This window comes from Paramormyrops kingsleyae, chromosome 13 (assembly GCF_048594095.1).
Source record: "Paramormyrops kingsleyae isolate MSU_618 chromosome 13, PKINGS_0.4, whole genome shotgun sequence".
In the NCBI taxonomy this organism is placed as follows: domain Eukaryota; kingdom Metazoa; phylum Chordata; class Actinopteri; order Osteoglossiformes; family Mormyridae; genus Paramormyrops; species Paramormyrops kingsleyae.
In genome coordinates, this window is record NC_132809.1 from 9,829,114 (window position 1) to 9,848,037 (window position 18,924).

Here is an 18,924-nt window from a genome sequence, read left to right on the forward strand (position 1 = left end):
GAAAGGGGGTTTAACGAGACTGTAAACAAAAAGGACACCCCCAAAGGGGAAACACACATACAACACTGTACTCCTGAGTACTTCACAGTAACACAAAAATAATCACACTCTTCAGGCATGGGAGCTGAAGTACAGTGTGAGGATAAAGCATACAAGCATACATGAGATATTGTTATATAATGAGTCTTAGACCTTGCTGTAACTATGTAACCTTTATGGTCACAATTTCAGTCCTTAAGAACAACAACGCATTCTATTTCTCATTAGATGTTAATATTGTTAATACAATTACACCATTTGTGTTGTGCCATTGCTGTCTGAAGGTTTCCTGTGGTCTCCCTAAAAGTATTTAATTCGGCCAGTTCTGCGATGATGGCATTGACAAGACGGCGGCGCTCGGATCGGCGCGTGCTCCTGCACCATTGAGTTCTCTGTGTCCTCGTGCGACGAGTTGCGCTCACACTTACAACTGGATAATGACAGCTGAGCAGCACATGCGGTCACCCTGCACCCCAGGTACTAAGGGAGCTCCAGCAGCACAATCGGATGCTACTCATACTTGATCGGTCATACGTCAGTGGTTAGTATACTTAAAATAAGTACACATTTTACTCACAGCAGGGTTGCCAACTCTCATGCATCTGGCGTGACACTCATGGTTTTAGGCTCTCACGTAAGAAATCTTACAGCAAATTTATACTATTCCAATAATAAATCTTAAATTAGATAGCCTACATCAAAAGCGATGGGGATGTTTGCAAGCCCTTAAGACTATTTACAGTGCAATAAAACTGATACATACATGTAAATGTGTGCGCATGTGTGTACAGACTTGCCTCGAATTGAAAATCTTACGCCAGCCAGCTGGCCAATGTTGGCATCCCTACATAAAGGGATCGCCAACAGACTGTACAGACAAACACTCTTCGTTCATGGTTAAAAAAACATTGTAGGCTACGTTTTTCATGTTAAAAAAAAAAAAGCTAAAAAGGTGAAAATTGGATTTTGATCACAATGTCCGTCAAAATTTGCCATGCTGTTGACCTCTGCTCACATATATGGTAAGAATATACCTAAAATAATTACATACTACACAATTAGTTCTGTTTTATCTAAAATTAATCCACCTTAGTATAACTGTACCTGTCAACTGCACCACTTCCAAATTGTAATAAAATGTCCAAAAGGTCCCTAATGACATTCATAAATCTAAAATGTTTTCAAACACAGCTAATGCAAAACAGAGCGGATACATTATTAACCTTTTCAGTAAAGCATTCTGTGAAGACAGGAGAGTCGTGCACGACATAAAATTTGTGTGGAACCAATAACTACCAAAATTTTATATTGTAAAAATTAAACAAGCATCCCACTTGGTCAGCATTAGAAGATAAAAATTTAGAACTGAATTAACCTCTGTTAAATTTAACGTACTTCTCTGGGCCAAGTGTCATTTCAGTGTCCATTAAATGAAGTTTTATCATTTGGCATTGTTAAACTGGGATAAATAAAATCGGTTGCCTGAAGTGCTATTACAGAGAAGCGTAGTGCCGCTTGGTGGCTGGAAATGGTATTTACATTTTCCCTTTCCCAGAATGATCCGCTACAGGCCAGTAAAATTCCGCCCTGCCACCTGCTGGGCATGGTAAGATACAACAGGGTCAAATAATTACAGAAAGGAGAATTAGTTGCGTGGATATTTCTTTAAAATTGGGCACACCTGATAGCGGCCGCCTATAATTCTTCGTAATATTCCCCAGCTACCTGGGAGGCTTAGCAATGCGCGACGCGGAAGACAAAAAGTTGTCATACAATGTGGGGAATACATAGTGGATCGCGGACTTTCTAAACAAATAAGTGAATTTCATAAGAAACATTTTTATTTTAGTACAATAAGATGGAGTAATCCAATGTGTTGGTGCAATACGTTCATATAACAGGCTTTCGTTAAACAAACGGACCCATCCATCACAAGTGTACTGTCGCTGGACCCTCGGGTATCACGTGACACGCCGCATTCGTCACGTCCGCTTCCTGATAAAAACTGGGAATGGGATTATTGTCATCGCAATAAATAGAACGTTTCGGGGTGTTTGAATTTAATTTTAACGATGGCGATGTCACCTTTTCATAAAGTTACACTTGTATCTTGTTTATTTCTTTCTCTGTCTTTGCTGCTTCCTAAAATGCTGTTATCCAGAGGGAAAAAGGACCTGGGGCAGCCGGAGGGTAAGGGTACAGACGTGGATTTTGTTTGTAAACTAACTTTCGTTGCACGGTGACACGCTTTGCAATTTCTTTTTTAAACAAGCTGGTATTGAAATAGTATATTCTTTTTAGTGTATATGTTTCGAACTGTACGACAAACGAGTTAGCCATATTTCAAATGATCAGCAGGGTAAAGTATTTAATTCTAATAACATTTTATTGTAAGGATTAAAATTGTATCCAGTTTGTATGTGTTTGTCCGGTGTCGGTGACGCATTATCATTGCATATTAAATGTTTCGACTTGCTGATGTTTTTTTTTTTTTATCTCATTATAACGCCAGGACATGCAAATGCCGTTATGGGTTAACTGTCAAGTTGTATTTTTATTGATGTTTCTTTTTGTGATTTCGCAGTCGATATGTAACACGTAATGCCAAAAGTACTGCCACCGGACAGTATTCATTAAAAAAGTGACCATTCAGTGTTGTTAAACTACCATGAATCAGAGAATGCCATTTTCAAACGTGTAAATGTCCCGGAGATTAAAAATGTAGGGCATTTGCTCCTATCATTAGTTTAGTTTAGTGGGGCTTTAACCCAGTTTAATCTACAAAACGGAGCATTAGTCTTCTTACAGTTCACTTGCAGTTACAGTTTAACAAAATCCACGCGAAATCTGGTGCTTCATCAACAGGACAAGTGGCTTATTAAAAACCGCTTTTCGAGACTAGATTTTCGTCCTGAGAATCACATCACAGGAGCGAGTGACATCGTGCGGTCCTTTACAGTGTGGCCATAGATCGGGATGCGACTCGCATCTCTCATCCAGAAGGAGCTAAACAGATGCAGATGTTGACTTCAACTCGGCAGCCCGCCCCCATGTAGTGAATTGTCTTATTTTAGGCTATCGTGACCACAGGCATATCAACATATATTTGGAGGGTGGATTAACTTTAATAAAACTGAAAAAGGTATTCCATTAAGAAGACGCATCTATTATCTTTTGCCGAAAAATGTAATTGCATGAGGGCAATCTGTTGTAGACGAGTGCATTAATGCAAGCTGCACTTTAAACTTAACACTTAATCATAAGAGATTTAAAAACACAGTAAGTAAGTACGGTAGTATGCAAAAGTTTGGGCACCCCTCGATAAATAACATATTTTGGTCATTTTTTAATGGAAAAGATGTAAACACAGTCTCTGTAGGAAATGGAAAAAATGCACCAAACATTGATGCATAGTTACTTTTTATGTCATAAATTTAACAAAGATAAAAAATAAAAACATTATTGTGGCACTCTGCAAAAGTTTGGGCACCCTACATAATCAGTACTTAGTAACTCCTTCTCTGGCAGATATCACAGCTTGCAAATGCTTTTTATATAAGTCTTTCAATTCTAGTACTTGGGATTTTCTCCCATTCTTCCTTGCAAAAAGCTTCTAGTTCTGTAATATTCTTTGGTCGTCTTGCATGCACAGCTCTTAAGATCTACCCACAAATTTTCAATGATGTTTAAATCAGGGGACTGTGATGGCCATTCCAAAACCTTCAGCTTGCATCTCTTGAGGTAGTCCATGGTGGATTTCGAGGTATGTTTAGGATCATTGTCCTGTTGTAGAAGCCATCCTCTTTTCAGCTTCAGCTTTTTTACAGATGGTGTGATGTTTGCTTCCAGAATTTGCTGGTATTTAGTGGAATCCATTCTTCCCTCCACCCGTGCAATGTTTCCTGTGCCACTGGCTGCAACACAACCCCAAAGCATGATAGATCCACCCCCATGCTTAATAGTTGGCAAGGTGTTCTTTTCATGAAATGCTGCTCCTTTTTTTCTCCAAACATGCCGTTGCTGATTGTGGCCAAATAGTTCTATTTTAACTTCATCAGTCTACAGCACTTGTTTCCAAAACGCATCAGGCTTCTGTAGATGTTCTGTTGCATACTTCTGACATTGGATTTTATGATGGGGACACAGGTAAGGTTTTCTTCTGCTGATTCTTTCATGAAGGTCTTGTAGAACGATGCACCACCACTCCTGAGTCTAAATGTTCCTGCAGGTTTTTTGCAGTCAAATGGGGGTTTTGATTTGTCTTTCTGATCAGCATACAAGCAGTTCTCTCCGAGAGTTGTCTTGGTCATCCAGATCTCATCTTGACCTCCACAGTTCCCCTGAACTGCCATCTCTTAATTACATTTCTCACTGTGGAAACTGCAAGCTGACAACGCTTTGCTATCTTCTTGTAGCCTTCTCCTCCATTGTGGGCATCAATAACTTTCATTTTTCAGAGTCTTACACAGCTGCTTAGAGGAACCCATGGTTGTTGAGTGTCCACAAGTGTGTGCACAAGGTTTGAAGAGTCAGAGTATTTGTAAAGCTTTGAAATTGGCACCAGCTGACATTTACTAATGACAGCTGTTGCCATGCCTCAGATCTAATGAGCTGATTAAGGTCTGAAACCTTGTAAAAAGAATCTCAGACTTTGGAACTCTTAGGCTGCCCAAACTTCTGCAGAGTGCCACAATAATGTTTTTATGTTTTGTCTTTGTTCAATTTATGACATAAAAAGTAACTATGCATCAATGTTTGGTGAAAATATTGTGATATTTTCCATATCCTACAGAGACTGTGTTTACATCTTTTCCATTAAAAAATTACCAAAATGTTATTTATCGAGGGGTGCCCAAACTTTTGCATACTACTGTACCAATAACCCTCTAACTTCAGTTTAAGCACGGTACCTTACATTTTATATGAACCCTATGTAGTTACTCAAGCCTTTGGTTAATGGTTTTGTCAGTTTTGCCTGCATAACGCAATAGGCTACACGATGAAAGACTTAAAATTGTTAAATAGGTTATTAATACTGTGTGAATTGCGGGCCTGTTTAAACTACAAAAATCCAAACTGCAGCTAAACTATTTGTGGAGCAGGTGTAAGATAAACCACAGAAAAAGTGACCTCTAGTGGTCATTTGTTTTAAACCTGTCTTTTAAACCTCAGTTGAGATATAAATTGCAGTTTTAGAGAACATAGCAGTGAAGTGTAAAAAACCACATGGCTTGCTCCAGTTAAAACTCCAAGCTACAGCAAAACTAATAGAGCAACTGCCCCATTGACCACTTTTGCTGTCAGTTTTGAACATGGCTGTTTTGTTTCTTTTGGTAGTTGGGCCTGGGCGATTACCTCCCATGATGCAACGGCAAAACAAGGCAGAGGGCCAAGCACACCTGGGACCTGGGCAGCCCTATTCAAAGGCTCATAGCCCAGAGGCCTATGTCAAGGTTAAGACGAGGCCTGTAGGGGCTGTGGGGGGAGGGAAGGCCAGCCTCGTGGGACAGATCCTTCCCATCTATGGCTTTGGGATTCTCCTCTATATCCTGTACATCCTCTTCAAGGTGAGCCTCTGTCCAGCAGCACACACTGAGGTTAAAAATAAAGGTCAGCAGAGCTTCTTAAAGATATAATTCACAGTATCTTGGTAGATGAATGCTGGGATGTGTGTTCATGATCTTGTATTTTGCCAATAGGAAGGGCTGCTGTGTCATCATCGGAATGCCTTGTTTTATAGATGTGCAACAAAAAAAGGAGACCTTTCTCATTCACAGATCACATCAAAGGGAAGAAACACAACAGCGCTTCACAGATGCCCAGTGGTGAATTCAGGCAACCTTGGAAAAAACATGCGTAAGTGCTGTTGTGAGGTCACTCCCGGATAATGTGCTGTTGTGAGGTCACTCCCGGATAATGTCCTGCTGTGAGGTCACTCCCGGATAATGTGCGGCTGTCAGGTCACTCCCGGATAATGTGCGGCTGTCAGGTCACTCCCGGATAATGTGCGGCTGTGAGGTCACTCCCGGATAATGTGCTGTTGTGAGGTCACTCCCGGATAATGTGCTGTTGTGAGGTCACTCCCGGATAATGTGCGCTTGTCAGGTCACTCCCGGATAATGTGCTGCTGTCAGGTCACTCCCGGATAATGTGCTGCTGTGAGGTCACTCCCGGATAATGTGCTGCTGTGAGGTCACTCCCGGATAATGTGCTGCTGTGAGGTCACTCCCGGATAATGTGCTGCTGTCAGGTCACTCCCGGATAATGTGCTGCTGTCAGGTCACTCCCGGATAATGTGCTGCTGTGAGGTCACTCCCGGATAATGTGCGGCTGTCAGGTCACTCCCGGATAATGTGCGGCTGTCAGGTCACTCCCGGATAATGTGCTGCTGTCAGGTCACTCCCGGATAATGTGCTGCTGTGAGGTCACTCCCGGATAATGTGCGGCTGTCAGGTCACTCCCGGATAATGTGCTGCTGTGAGGTCACTCCCGGATAATGTGCGGCTGTGAGGTCACTCCCGGATAATGTGCTGCTGTCAGGTCACTCCCGGATAATGTGCTGCTGTGAGGTCACTCCCGGATAATGTGCGGCTGTCAGGTCACTCCCGGATAATGTGCGGCTGTCAGGTCACTCCCGGATAATGTGCTGCTGTCAGGTCACTCCCGGATAATGTGCGGCTGTCAGGTCACTCCCGGATAATGTGCTGCTGTCAGGTCACTCCCGGATAATGTGCGGCAAATGTGCGGCTGTCAGGTCACTCCCGGATAATGTGCGGCTGTCAGGTCACTCCCGGATAATGTGCGGCAAATGTGCGGCTGTCAGGTCACTCCCGGATAATGTGCGGCTGTCAGGTCACTCCCGGATAATGCGCCGCTGTGAGGTCTTTTCCGGATAATGCGCCGCTGTGAGGTCACTCCCGGATAATGTGCGGCTGTCAGGTCACTCCCGGATAATGTGCGGCAAATGTGCGGCTGTCAGGTCACTCCCGGATAATGTGCGGCTGTCAGGTCACTCCCGGATAATGTGCGGCTGTCAGGTCACTCCCGGATAATGTGCGGCTGTCAGGTCACTCCCGGATAATGTGCGGCAAATGTGCGGCTGTCAGGTCACTCCCGGATAATGTGCGGCTGTCAGGTCACTCCCGGATAATGCGCCGCTGTGAGGTCTTTTCCGGATAATGCGCCGCTGTGAGGTCTTTTCCGGATAATGCGCCGCTGTGAGGTCTTTTCCGGATAATGCGCCGCTGTGAGGTCTTTTCCGGATAATGCGCCGCTGTGAGGTCATTCCTGGATAATGTGCTGCTGTGAATGTAATGTACATTATAACTCAGCACAGGGTTACATATTTAACAGCCAAATACTGCTTGAAAACAAGAGTGCATTCCCTGAATGGGTGCTGTATTGCCTGGCAACAAGTCCTACCCAGTGTCTCCCTTCCTTTGTTGTTGTTGTTATTATTATTTGTTTTTTTTTGGGGGGGGGGGGGATCCTCTCTTGTGGCTGTTTTGATTTCCTCTCCTGTCAGAGCCCTACTGCGCACATCAGCGGCTTTGATGTTGGCTGCTCCAGATAAGGTGGATGAAGGTCTCATCTAGCTCCCAGGGAGTGTTTTGTTCCTGGCTTTGTCAGACCTGGATTAGCAAACTAATGTCATATCAGCCCAGCAGCACCTAATGCCAATTAACCACATGTCTATACCTTAGCACTAAAAGGTTTAGATCCGTTCATCACAGGGACGTCCAGGGGTGGGGAAAGACCATCAGACAGGGGAAATCAGGGTAAATCCCTCGGTCTGTACTATGCTTCAGAGGAATCCTGAACACTTTTAAAAAAAAAAAAAAACAAAAAAAAAAAACCAAAACAAATAAAATAACATATTGAGTGGGGAAGAATACCCCTGTGTGTGCTCTGTATGCGGTCAACTTTATGTACTAGGTCAGTGTTTCTCAACCCAGTTCTCAGGGACCCCCAGACAGTCCACGTTTTTGCTCCCCCCCAGCTTCCAACACACCTAAACTTGGCAATCAAGAACTCCAAACACTTGGTACATGTGTGTTAGTAGCTGGGAGGGAGCAAAAATGTGAAATACTGTACCAGGACATGCTCTGTTTTTGCTAAGAAAAAGGATCAAACTGCTGATGTCACTGTTTTGACCCCCCGCCCCCCAAGACATAATGTACTAGAGCAGTGTTTCCCAATCCGGTCCTCAGGGACTCACAGCCGCTCCAGGGAGCTCAGAGGGAGCAAAAACAGACTGTCTTTGGGTCCCTGAGGACCGGATTGGGAAACTCTGTACTAGAGTATGGACTGTTTCAGTCTGTATCATGATCAAAATAATAAATAAAGCAACACTTGTGATCATGAGAACATTGAGAGGAGAAGTGTAGCGTGGTCTGATACTTTTCTTTCTCACCCCCAGCTGAATTCGAGCTGGGAAAGCTTCAGGAGAAGCTGAAGGAGACAGAGGAAGCCCTGGAACAGATAGTGTCGAAAGCAGGCCGCAATTCCAAGAGGTAAATGCCCCATGTAGACATTTACACAGGGCTGAGCCAATAACTCAAGGAGGGCACACTGCACAGCTACAGGCCAAAGCCAGGAATCCCACTCTGCTCACAGATGAGCTCTCTGATCTTTTCAGGCCAATCTCTGCAGTTATTCTCTCTCTCTTTTTTTTGGTTCTTTGAACATTTGTGATTCAGTTCCATTACATTGGAAGGGTATCAGTGGCACTCTTAATGTGAAACAAAACAATTGCTTTAAAAAGTTGCTTTTTGTCCATGATGTTTACACAGGGGCTGAGAAAGGTACCAGAGATCTCTGCAGGTGAATATAGAATGTTCTCTTTTATTTCAGAAGAAACACCACTAACCTCAGCATGAGAAGCATCCCGCATAATTCTTGCTAACAGAACTTGCTCGATTCGTTTTACTTTTTATGCCTTTGCTGCTTAGTCAGTTGTAGCAGTCACTGTAGGTCACTCTGTAGGTGTCTGAATGTAATGTAAGTCTGCATTTCCAGAGGTGTGTCTCAGTCCACAGAGGGAAGGCTGGTTTGTCTGATTGCTGAAACTTCACAGTCCATTTTATAATTGCATATTTAAATAATGGAGAAGAATAATCATTTTTCCAAAACCTGATGATCATGCATGTCTTTTTTCTCCACACTGTTTTTTTATATATATTGTGTAGAGTAGATATATATATAGTGTAAATGCAAGTACAGGTGCTCCTTCACTTACAATGGGGTTACGTTCTGATGAACCCATCGTAAGTGGAAAATAGTCGAATATGAATGTGATACGATAAGTAAATACCTACTGTCACTGAATAAGTAAATAATTTCTGCATCTGATTAAATATCAGTAACTGAAAAGTAAATACAGTCAAAGTAAAAAGTTTGTGAACCTGTTGGAATTTACTATACTTATGTGTAATTCCCATATAAAACATGGTCGTATCTCCATGTAAGTCACAATAATGAACAAACACAGTCTCTTATAACTAAACTTACACATATTTTCAGAGAATTTTTGATCATATTGAATAATTAATTCAAACTGTGAAACTGAAGGTTGGAAAAAGTAAGTGAACCTTAAGCTAACGACTTTTTAAAAAGCTCATTGCAGTCAGAATTTAGCAAACATGGAGTCCATTTAATGAAAAGAGGTCAGAGGTGTGGCCTAGAATTACTTTGATGAAAAACACTGAAAAGTTTGATTTTGATGGAACAGGACAATGACCCCAAACATCGCAGCAAATTGACAGGAAAATGGAATAATAAAATCTGCCTTTTGTAGTGGCCCAGTCAGAGCCCAGATCTCAGTCCTATTGAGATGCTGTGGAATGAATTGAAGAGAGCCATACACAGAAGACAACCAAAGAATATGGAAGAGTTAAGGCAGTTCTACAAGACAGAATGGGCTAAAATTCCCCCACACGATGTGCACGTCTGACCTGCAGTTACAGGAAGCGCCTGGTTGAGGTCATTGCTGCCAAAGGAGGGTCAACCAGTTATTAAATCCAAAGGTTCACTTACTTTTTCCACCACCACTGTGAACATTGAATGTGTTTGTATAATAAAGACATGAAAGAGTAGATTTTTTTTTGTATAATATTGCCTTAAGCTCATTGTGTATATCAGTACCTGTGACTTAGATATCAGATCACTTTTTATGACTAATTCATTCAGAAAACCAGATAAGTCCAAAGGGTTCACATACTTTTTACTTTGACTGTAAATTAGTATTTTTACTTTAAATACAGAAAAAAACAGAGTACAATACATTGTAAAACACTGTATTAGATGTTTACACTTGCGATGGATACAGAGACTGCGTGGATGCTGACATCGGCCAGCATGAGTAGAAAGTGACGCTCAGCTCCATCCGGCTACCGTTCACCACTCTGTGTTCTGCCCATCCCCCCTGAACCCCTTCCCTCCGGCACGCAGGGTCAAAAACATCCCCCTGCCGCAGGAAGAGAGGCTGCTGCAGCAGCTGAAGGAAGTCACCCGCATGATGCAGGAGAGCCGCCTGGTGGGGGCGCTGTCCCCCGAGATGGAGGCAGAGCAGACACATTATGCAGATGGCTGGGAAGGTGTGTCCACGTGGCCCCCTAGAGGCACAAGTGTGGCTTCCTGATGATGTACCTCTTCTGTCCTTAGCCTTATCCTCCTATTTATAGGGACGTTATGGCAAAAGCCAAATCGCCTTTTAATAGTATAAGGCTCTGTCATCATAACTTGATTTTTTACTAAGAATAACATTATAACTGGTAAAAATAAAAATTTTACTACGTAGAATATAAATTCCAGATATCTATAATTCAGTTTTGACTAGTATGAATCGTAATTTTTACTAATAAGAACTGCATTGTTACTAGTAAAAATGTATATCATATCTTTACTAGTAATATATTACCATAGACTTCCATTGAACTTTTGCCTCATATCCAGAATTCCATTTGTACTAATAAGAAGTCATATTGTAGATATCTATGATTCAATTATCACTAGTAAATACTCATAGTGCGCACATCCAAATCTTAATTTTAACTAGTCAAAAATCTAGGTCCACATATCCATAATTAAGTTTTTACTAGTAAAAAATGGAATTACACATATTGACAATTATATTTTAGAGATCTGAAATAGCGCACATCTTGAATGTGAATTTCTACTAGTAACAACTAAATTGCAGATATCTGCAATGACATTTCTACTAGTGAAAACTGAATTATAGATATGTGGACCTTGAATTTTTACTTCAAAATCAAGGAATTATGACTAAACCTTATGTCATTAAATGACAATTTGGCTGGCCATAGTAAGGTTTATAGAATAGAATTAGCTTAAGAAGTATGGAAGTAAATTAATAACAAAAGTCATTGATGAAAAAAAAGAAGCTGTAAGAAGTAATTGACCAGATTTATTCAGTATTCTTTCCTTAATATCAGTGGTTCTGAAATGTTTTGGACCAAGTACCACTCAGCCAAGAACAATGTGAGAAAAAAATCACAATAATACATCTCAAATGTATCATAATAGAGAATATGAAAGTATCTTATCCTGAAAAAATTAAGATTTTTTTTTTATCATGTAATTTGCATTTATTTAAAATTTCAATTCCCATATTTTTTTTTCCATAACAAATTCCTCGGTCGTCTCCCATACCACCTGGGGGCGCTCTGAGTATCTCTGGTGTCATGGGTACCACAGTTGGAGAACCACTCTATTACATAATATTCTAGTTATTAACTACCTGAGATGAGAATACATGGGAACATTAATATTAATGTTTTAATGAAAAGATGATTGTTAGACTTGCAGACCTGAACCACCTCATTCTGGACCAGGGGTTGGAGTTTCCTGTCTGTCACCTCGCAGGCTACCCCGAGGAAACCTACCCGCAGTATGAGGAGCCCTGCAGGAGCCAGCGCGATGGCACCATCATCATGGAGGAGCTGGGAAATTGGCTGCCCACAGCAGAAGAGCAGGCTGAACGAATGGAAGTGGAGGAGGATGAGCAGGAGTCGTTGTCTATGAATAGAGGAGAGGGGGTGAAGGATGACCAGAATAGAGTAGACAGTGAGGGGGAGCAAGAGGAGGACCTGGATGGAGTAGACGAAGGAGATGAAGACGAGGACTTGGATGGAGAAAATGATGAGAAGGAAGGAGGGGAAGATGAAGATTCTGATGGAGTCCACCAGGGGGAGATGGAGGGCAGGGAGAGAGAGGAGTATTCATGTCTATTAGCAGGAGCTCGGAGCCCCATGAGAGAAAGGGAGGTGGAAGAGGTGCCCATGAGGGCAGCACAGGGAAGGAAGGAAAGGAAGCGGATCAGCTTCAGCGACATCAAAATGGTGTTCTGCTACTCGGTGGAGAGCTCTGACTCAAACAACAACATCCAGGAGACAAAGGAAGATGAGGAGGATGAGGAGGACGATGAAGAGGATGATGAGAAGGACCCCATCATCATAGCAGAGAACCTGAGGTTTAACTGCGAGGCTTCTAATGAAGTAGAGGATGAAGAGGATGAGCAGGAGTTCCTCCACACGACTGATTCTGAGGCAGAAGGAAGTGCCTCAGATACCGAGAGAGCTGAGGCGTTAGGCTTTGGCACACTCCGGAAGCGCAGCAGGAGGGAGCCGGCATAGCACTTCTCCATCAGCCTCTGCAGTGTGGACCAGCCCTATTCAACCCTCTGACCACCTGAGTTCAGTTTCCCAACCTGGTCCTTGAGGTTCCCCAGACAGTCCACATTGCTGGGAGGGAGCAAAAACATGAACTGTCTGGGGTTGCCCAAGGACTGGGTTGGGAAACACTCCTTTAAGCCCTTTGTCCTGAACCTGCATCCGCCTCATTTTCAGGCAACCTGGCAGAGGAGGAATTATCAGTCTGGGAGCCAAGCTGGGAGCATTTCCCAGTATGAAAATGAAATTAATTAGAAAGTTGCATATATCATGTCACATCTGGCAGTAGTTTATTCTGACAGTATAGCTTAACTTAACTTGCCAGTCGTTAAATAAAAAATACAGGGATCCAGAGGGGGAAGTCACTAGCCTGTTGACTAAAGAAGTGGAAGGCTGATCCCCCCCACCCTGGGAGCGAATTTTCATTTTACAGAGTGATTTTGGAGAATGCTTATATTCATGAGAAGTTACCTGATTGGCTGGTGAACTGTCTAAGGCATTCACTGGCCAATAAAGTAGCGCTTCTGTCATGAATATTAATGAGTTTTTCAGTCCACCCTATAAAACGAAAATTTGCCCAAGACACCTCTTACCACGGAGGGCAGCCTCATCCAACCCACTTGTGTGTAGCAGTCGGTCTGCTCCCTGGCCTTGTCATCGTGGGAAGGTTCTCGCCCTATCCCTGGAGATACCCCACAGCGAAGCACGACCTGAATTACTCCAACAGAACACCCAGCATTACAAATGGAAGTCACTTTGGGTGGGATGGACAAAAAATTGAGTTTTGCTCATGATTGAAATCTTAACCTTTTGTGAGTTTTATATCTTTACCCGCATGTCAAAATTAGTTATCACTTGACTTTTTTTTTCATACCTCGTGCTATGTCTTGTTGTTTTAACCTTAGGTTTTAAAATAGTTACGGACGCATTTTTTGTTTAAATATTAATTGTGTACTTAGTTCTGTGCCACTGTTAAATGTTATATTGGCAGTGATATGTAGTTTTTCTAGTTTTCACTGTCATAAAACCAACTACAGGAAGGTTGGTATTTCATTAGAATAAAATTTTATTTTGTATATTATAATAATCTGTGTAAACAAACACTGTATACAGAACAACATACATACTTAATATAATTACAGTATCACATCACAATAACCAAAATTGTTTTTTTTCCTTAGCTGTTGGTCACAGAAACTGATATGGAAAGCACAGTTAAAGGTTTCTTGGAGTTCATCTTAAACACGCAAAGTTATTTAAACACCTTATTTGAACGAGACGTTTTAGTGCAACAGTAGAATTAAACTTTAAAAAAAAAATAGCTTGATGGCAAGAGTTTATCATTTGTTTCATGCTTTTAAAATTAGGCATTTTATTCATGTTCAGTAAACAGTGAGTGGGCCTGAAATTAAAAATGTTTTAAATAACGGCGTAAAAATACGTAAAGAATTAAGTAGAAAAAAGTACGCAGCGATTCAAAGCGACGTATTTGCTCTGTCACCAGACAGATTGAAAGACACAGTTAGTGTACAAAAGAGAGCACAGTGGAGGTGGTGTAGGTGAAGGATGATCACACGGATGCTGGTGTGATCTGTACTAGAGAAGTGCGGCAAGCTGAAAACCTAAATGTAGAAGAAAGTGTGCGCTAGAACTCACCAAAATTATACAGATCAGTAGACATCTCACAAGAGCGTACAAAACCTTAGAAAATATATGACTGACAACCTTTATATGAAAAGTCAAATAACGTATGTACATAGGATGGAGAAATCCAGGTCGTTATCTGCTAGGAGACGGAAGACCTCAGCCTATGGCAGAAAGATCGTTTGGTATATAAAAAAAAATCAATTGTTTTACCAAATACTTTGTTTTTGTTACACAGTGGTTAATAGCATAGCTCTGAGACCAGGGTCAGCCTGTCTCAACCACGTAAGAGAGAGACAGCTTGATATCAGCACTGGATCTCGAAATTGTTAGAAAAATACCGGAAATAAATTGAGAAAACGCGTAATGTACAAAAAAGCGGTAACGTGTGCCATTCATTTTTCCATTCAAGTTGCAGTCACTGGGCTGAGAAAACGAAGAAAAGAGCAGCAGCTACAGCAGAAATCCCTTTAGTGTCACAAGGTAAAGCATTACGATGGATTTTTGACCCCAAAGGCACGGTATTTACAGCTGTCTGTCTTGCTCCAGCGCGCCACTTCCACGTTGTGTTTTCAGGTTCAAGAAAGTGCATGGTCATCAAATCACCCCCCAGTCTCTATACTTGCGAATCCAGTCATGCCTAAATAGCGTTACATGCCTTCAACTGCAACTCGCAAGCAAATATAAAATAACCAAAATAGGTAAGAAAATTAATCTAGCGTGTTTCAAGTGAAATTTCAAATCTGGCCCATTACCGCATAGTATCTTTTAATAATACCATTACTACTGAAATTAGAATTAGACAATATAACTGAAATGGAAACATTAAGTAATATGAAGTGTTTTAATAACCAGACTGAATCTTCACAGTTTCAATACAAGTATTATAAAGCGTTATTCAACTAATGATGATCAAGTTGTCACTATGTGAGAAAGTTAAGGTGATCACAAGACCTTCTCCGAACTTAACGAATATCACGTGGTTAGTGCTAGCTAGCAACACTTTCCATTCACACAAAAGCTATTCATGGGTAAATCAACACTTGCGTGCACCACACCTACAAACAATGGTAGTAGTCATACTCATTCATGGTCATGATTTCACTTGACACATTGTGTACGTCGAGAAGCCTTCAGTTCAACGTTCCATCGCTCCTTGTGCTTATCACTGATACAGACTTGGGTATCCTGGCCTTTGTGCCTGATGTCAGTGCAGAAACTGAAGAAAGACGTGCAGTACAGGGAGATGCCTTGTACCTCGCACTTAACCAGACCGTCTCCACACATCCCACAGGAGCTCAGAGTTTGTACAAGCAGGCAGTCGGTTTAGCCGCATGGGGCCCATAGAGTGTGGGCCTGGTCACCACAGCCCTAGGTCGGTAGCCGGAAGTATGGGGCTGTGGAAGTCCACAGGAGATAGGCAGTGAGGTGGTTGGGGCCCTACTCGCAGGCCAGCTTGCTGTCAAAGCTGGAGAGGGCAATAGCGAAGGCCTGCAGGGCACACATTGGGTAATTGTAGTCCATGGTAAAGACATCTTCTGCCACTCGACCAAATTGCATCACGATGTAGTCCGCTGGGATGGGACGAGAGAGTTCGGTCAAGGCAGCTCGATTACGACGGGGACTAGCAATTATCAGCAATATGGACTATGTGTATATGACACAAAGAAACCACCTACAAGGAAGCTTATTGGAATTTTAAAAATGTTCTGAGGGCAGAAGGAAAAATGACTGGCTCTGAGAGATAACCTATCAGATTATAGAGGAGGTGGGACCAACCAATCAGATGTCTTGGTCCCGCCTCCGCTAGATTCTTGGACTCACCTCCTCTACAATCTGATTTTCCTTGCTTCCTCCAATTCTCGTTTTTCCTTCTGCCCTCAACATTATTGGGTAAGTAAAACTCCCAAGAGCTAAAAGCTATCAGCAGACTCATTCAACGGCCCGGGATATTCACAGCCACTGACACTCACGGTCGTTATCGTGGATGATCTGGAAGTTTTTGACTGAGGCCTGAGTGACCCTGCCGTGGAAGTTGAGCACATAGGACTGCGTGTCATCGTTCCACACAGGCGTCTTGTTGTGCAGCTCAATGATGCTCTCTGTGCTCTTGCTCTGCCACCGGGCCAGCAGGGACTCATGGTCCTGGGGAGTGGGGACAGTGGTCCAAAACCAGGGATCCCTCCAGAGGACAGGCATGCAGCTCTAGAAAAGCTGCCCTGCCCACCTCAAAACAACACGATACTCACATTTCGGGGCCTTATGGACACCCTCTCGTTTTCCATGTTCATTCCAGGAATTATGATGCTCATTTTTCGAGGTCCTTTGAAACCTAAAACATTGGTTTCCTGAAAAGGAAACAGGATTATATAACAGCATAACATTATACGATTAGAAGGAGATCAAATAAGCTTAAATTTCACATGAGGTTTAGGATTCTATTAATACCTGCATGCACAGTCATGTCCAAAAAACATTGCGTTAACTGGATAACACCAGAATTAAGCTATACCATATACATTTTACCAACCAATTTAAATCTATCAAAATGACAAATCCCAAACTTAAATCGCAAAATTATTTCCTAAAACAAAGTCCCAAAGGGGCAGTCATAGACCTTATTAAGATAAAGATAAAAACATAATCGTATAACAATTATATTATTGAGAAATTAAACACCTTTCTCAATTTCAGAAACATTTTTCGAGCTACATGCAGTCAAAAAAAATATATATAGCTATCTTAAAGAGTGCTGTGCATTAAACATAACATCTGCCTTTGTTATATTTTATGTGAACACTAGGGGTCTCACCAATTCACAATTCAATTATTATATTTTCTAAGTGAGATCTGATACACTCTATTGAGCCAGGAGCACCTTCTATAAATGCCATATGTCAGGGTGACAGTGATTCCTGTATTTCCCCTTGTATTTGTGAGTGACGCAGCAGACAGGCGTTCTGCTAATCATGCTGCCAGACGTCTGAGAGCGGAAAAGGGCAACTCACATAGCAGATAGCTGCTAATTCCTGCCGCAGGTTGCTGGCCTCCAAGCTGGAAGTGCTCTTCGTGGGATTCAATCCATTGTCGTAGACCGTAAACTTTGTTCCCATTAAGTTTGACCTGCGGCATAAACAGGCACAGCATGGTGATTGCTTATGCCACCCGAAGGGGGGGTGGGGGGAGGGGATGGGGGCTCATCAGCAGTAAATAAACACGGGCCATCTATCATCCTTAATCAGCTTGCAAACCTCTCCCCCAACTCTGTGACCTGCAAAGTGGGCAGATTAATTGCCAAAGCAAAACAATGCACTTGTGGCACAGCCACAAAAAATTAGATAATCGGGAAAAAAAATGACCTCCATTTATTTGTAGACCATCCAATATCCTGCACTGGAGCTATTTATTAACCTCGAAGTAGGCTATTGCGTAGAAGGAAATCAAGCCATTCATGAAATCACAGTCCTCTTGGGTGTGTGATCTCATTAAATGACATTAATTTCTGATTGGAAATAATCTCCATGGTGACAAAAATGTGGGTGAATATTATATGCTGCTGGATACAGAAGATGAATACTCGTTATCATTTCATATTCCCTATCCAGTTCTGCCTATTCCATCTCATACCAGATGATAAGCTGTTGAAATTACTGAAAACACTGTTCCAGGTACAACAATAATAGTAACACCATCTACTACCCATTTTCTAACCAATTATCCTGGTCAGGGTCGCAGGGGGGCTGGAGGCTATAACCAAACAGCAGGGACTGTCAAAGCCCATGGATCACAACCCCCCTGCTGACCACTCTCACTAATGCTAAAATAAATGTACAAATGATGGGACGTTGTTTAATATTATATAATAATGAAATAATGGGTAATATTATATATAAGGAATATACAGACTATAAAATCTGTATATTCATGTATTATGTAAGATGATTGTATTTGCGATTAATCACCAAGGTGTGCAATTAATCGCGATTTTATATATATAATTGTTTGACAGCCCTCAGAAGTTCTCACACCGCATCGTGTGCTGTTCTGAGCTAGCACTGCATAGGGTATGAATACTTGTCTTGGACAGTGTACGCCGCACAGACATGTGATTGGCAGGCTAAAGTTGGTGCCGCCTCAGAAGCTGGTGCCCGAGGTAGCTGCCTATGTCGCTTATTAGATTGATGGGCCCTGCAGGCAGCAAAACACGAGGTTGGGGTACATCCTGGACAGAATGGCAGATAATAATAACAAACATTGAGAAATAAACATGAATTCCATAACAAACAAAGAAATTCCAGGATTGCAGACCCACCTCAGTTTCCCAATGAAGCTCTCCCCACCTCGAGAGAGATCGGTTGGGTCGATGGAGATGAGGTAATTTGACGTCTTACTCTTCTTCCTCTTCCTTCCAGCCAATAGGAACACCTGGGCACAGTGCACCACAGTAAACCAGGTAAATGCAGAAACATATAGCTCTTGGTCAGTTAACCTCTTCCTCTGTTGGGCCCTTAAAGATATTTCAGTCATTATGACTTACCATCTGAGGTATTAT

General features: G+C 42.1%; 2 protein-coding genes across 5 annotated transcripts in view; one reads left to right on the forward strand and one right to left on the reverse strand.

Moving 5' to 3' along the window:
* The first annotated feature begins 2,002 nt into the window (after positions 1 to 2,002).
* On the forward strand, positions 2,003 to 13,804 carry ric3a (RIC3 acetylcholine receptor chaperone a). Its single transcript, XM_023809653.2, has 6 exons — positions 2,003 to 2,229; positions 5,377 to 5,606; positions 5,817 to 5,895; positions 8,459 to 8,552; positions 10,489 to 10,634; positions 11,923 to 13,804. Exons 1-6 carry the CDS (start codon positions 2,112 to 2,114, stop codon positions 12,690 to 12,692), a joined length of 1,437 nt encoding a protein of 478 aa, XP_023665421.2. The 5' UTR covers positions 2,003 to 2,111; the 3' UTR covers positions 12,693 to 13,804.
* Positions 13,805 to 15,202: 1,398 nt separating this feature from the next.
* LOC111842715 (tubby protein homolog) overlaps positions 15,203 to 18,924 on the reverse strand; it is a 73,029-nt gene continuing 69,307 nt past the window's right edge. For all 4 annotated transcript variants that reach the window (XM_023809622.2, XM_072698147.1, XM_072698146.1 and 1 more), the window contains 5 exons: positions 18,685 to 18,797; positions 17,381 to 17,495; positions 16,622 to 16,720; positions 16,346 to 16,517; positions 15,203 to 15,946 (listed from right to left, as the gene is read on the reverse strand). In XM_023809622.2, the coding sequence (XP_023665390.1) occupies positions 15,813 to 15,946; positions 16,346 to 16,517; positions 16,622 to 16,720; positions 17,381 to 17,495; positions 18,685 to 18,797 (633 nt within the window). In that variant the 3' untranslated portion in view covers positions 15,203 to 15,812. The remainder of the gene's footprint in view (positions 15,947 to 16,345; positions 16,518 to 16,621; positions 16,721 to 17,380; positions 17,496 to 18,684; positions 18,798 to 18,924) is intronic.

Excerpts from the sequence above, each read along its gene's own strand:
- ric3a (XM_023809653.2), top strand. The coding sequence starts at position 2,112 with ATGGCGATGTCACCTTTTCATAAAGTTACACTTGTATCTTGTTTATTT. Across the intron at positions 5,896-8,458 it reads CAACCTTGGAAAAAACATGC|CTGAATTCGAGCTGGGAAAG; the intron begins GTAAGTGCTGTT and ends TCTCACCCCCAG. Across the intron at positions 10,635-11,922 it reads TTATGCAGATGGCTGGGAAG|GCTACCCCGAGGAAACCTAC; the intron begins GTGTGTCCACGT and ends GTCACCTCGCAG.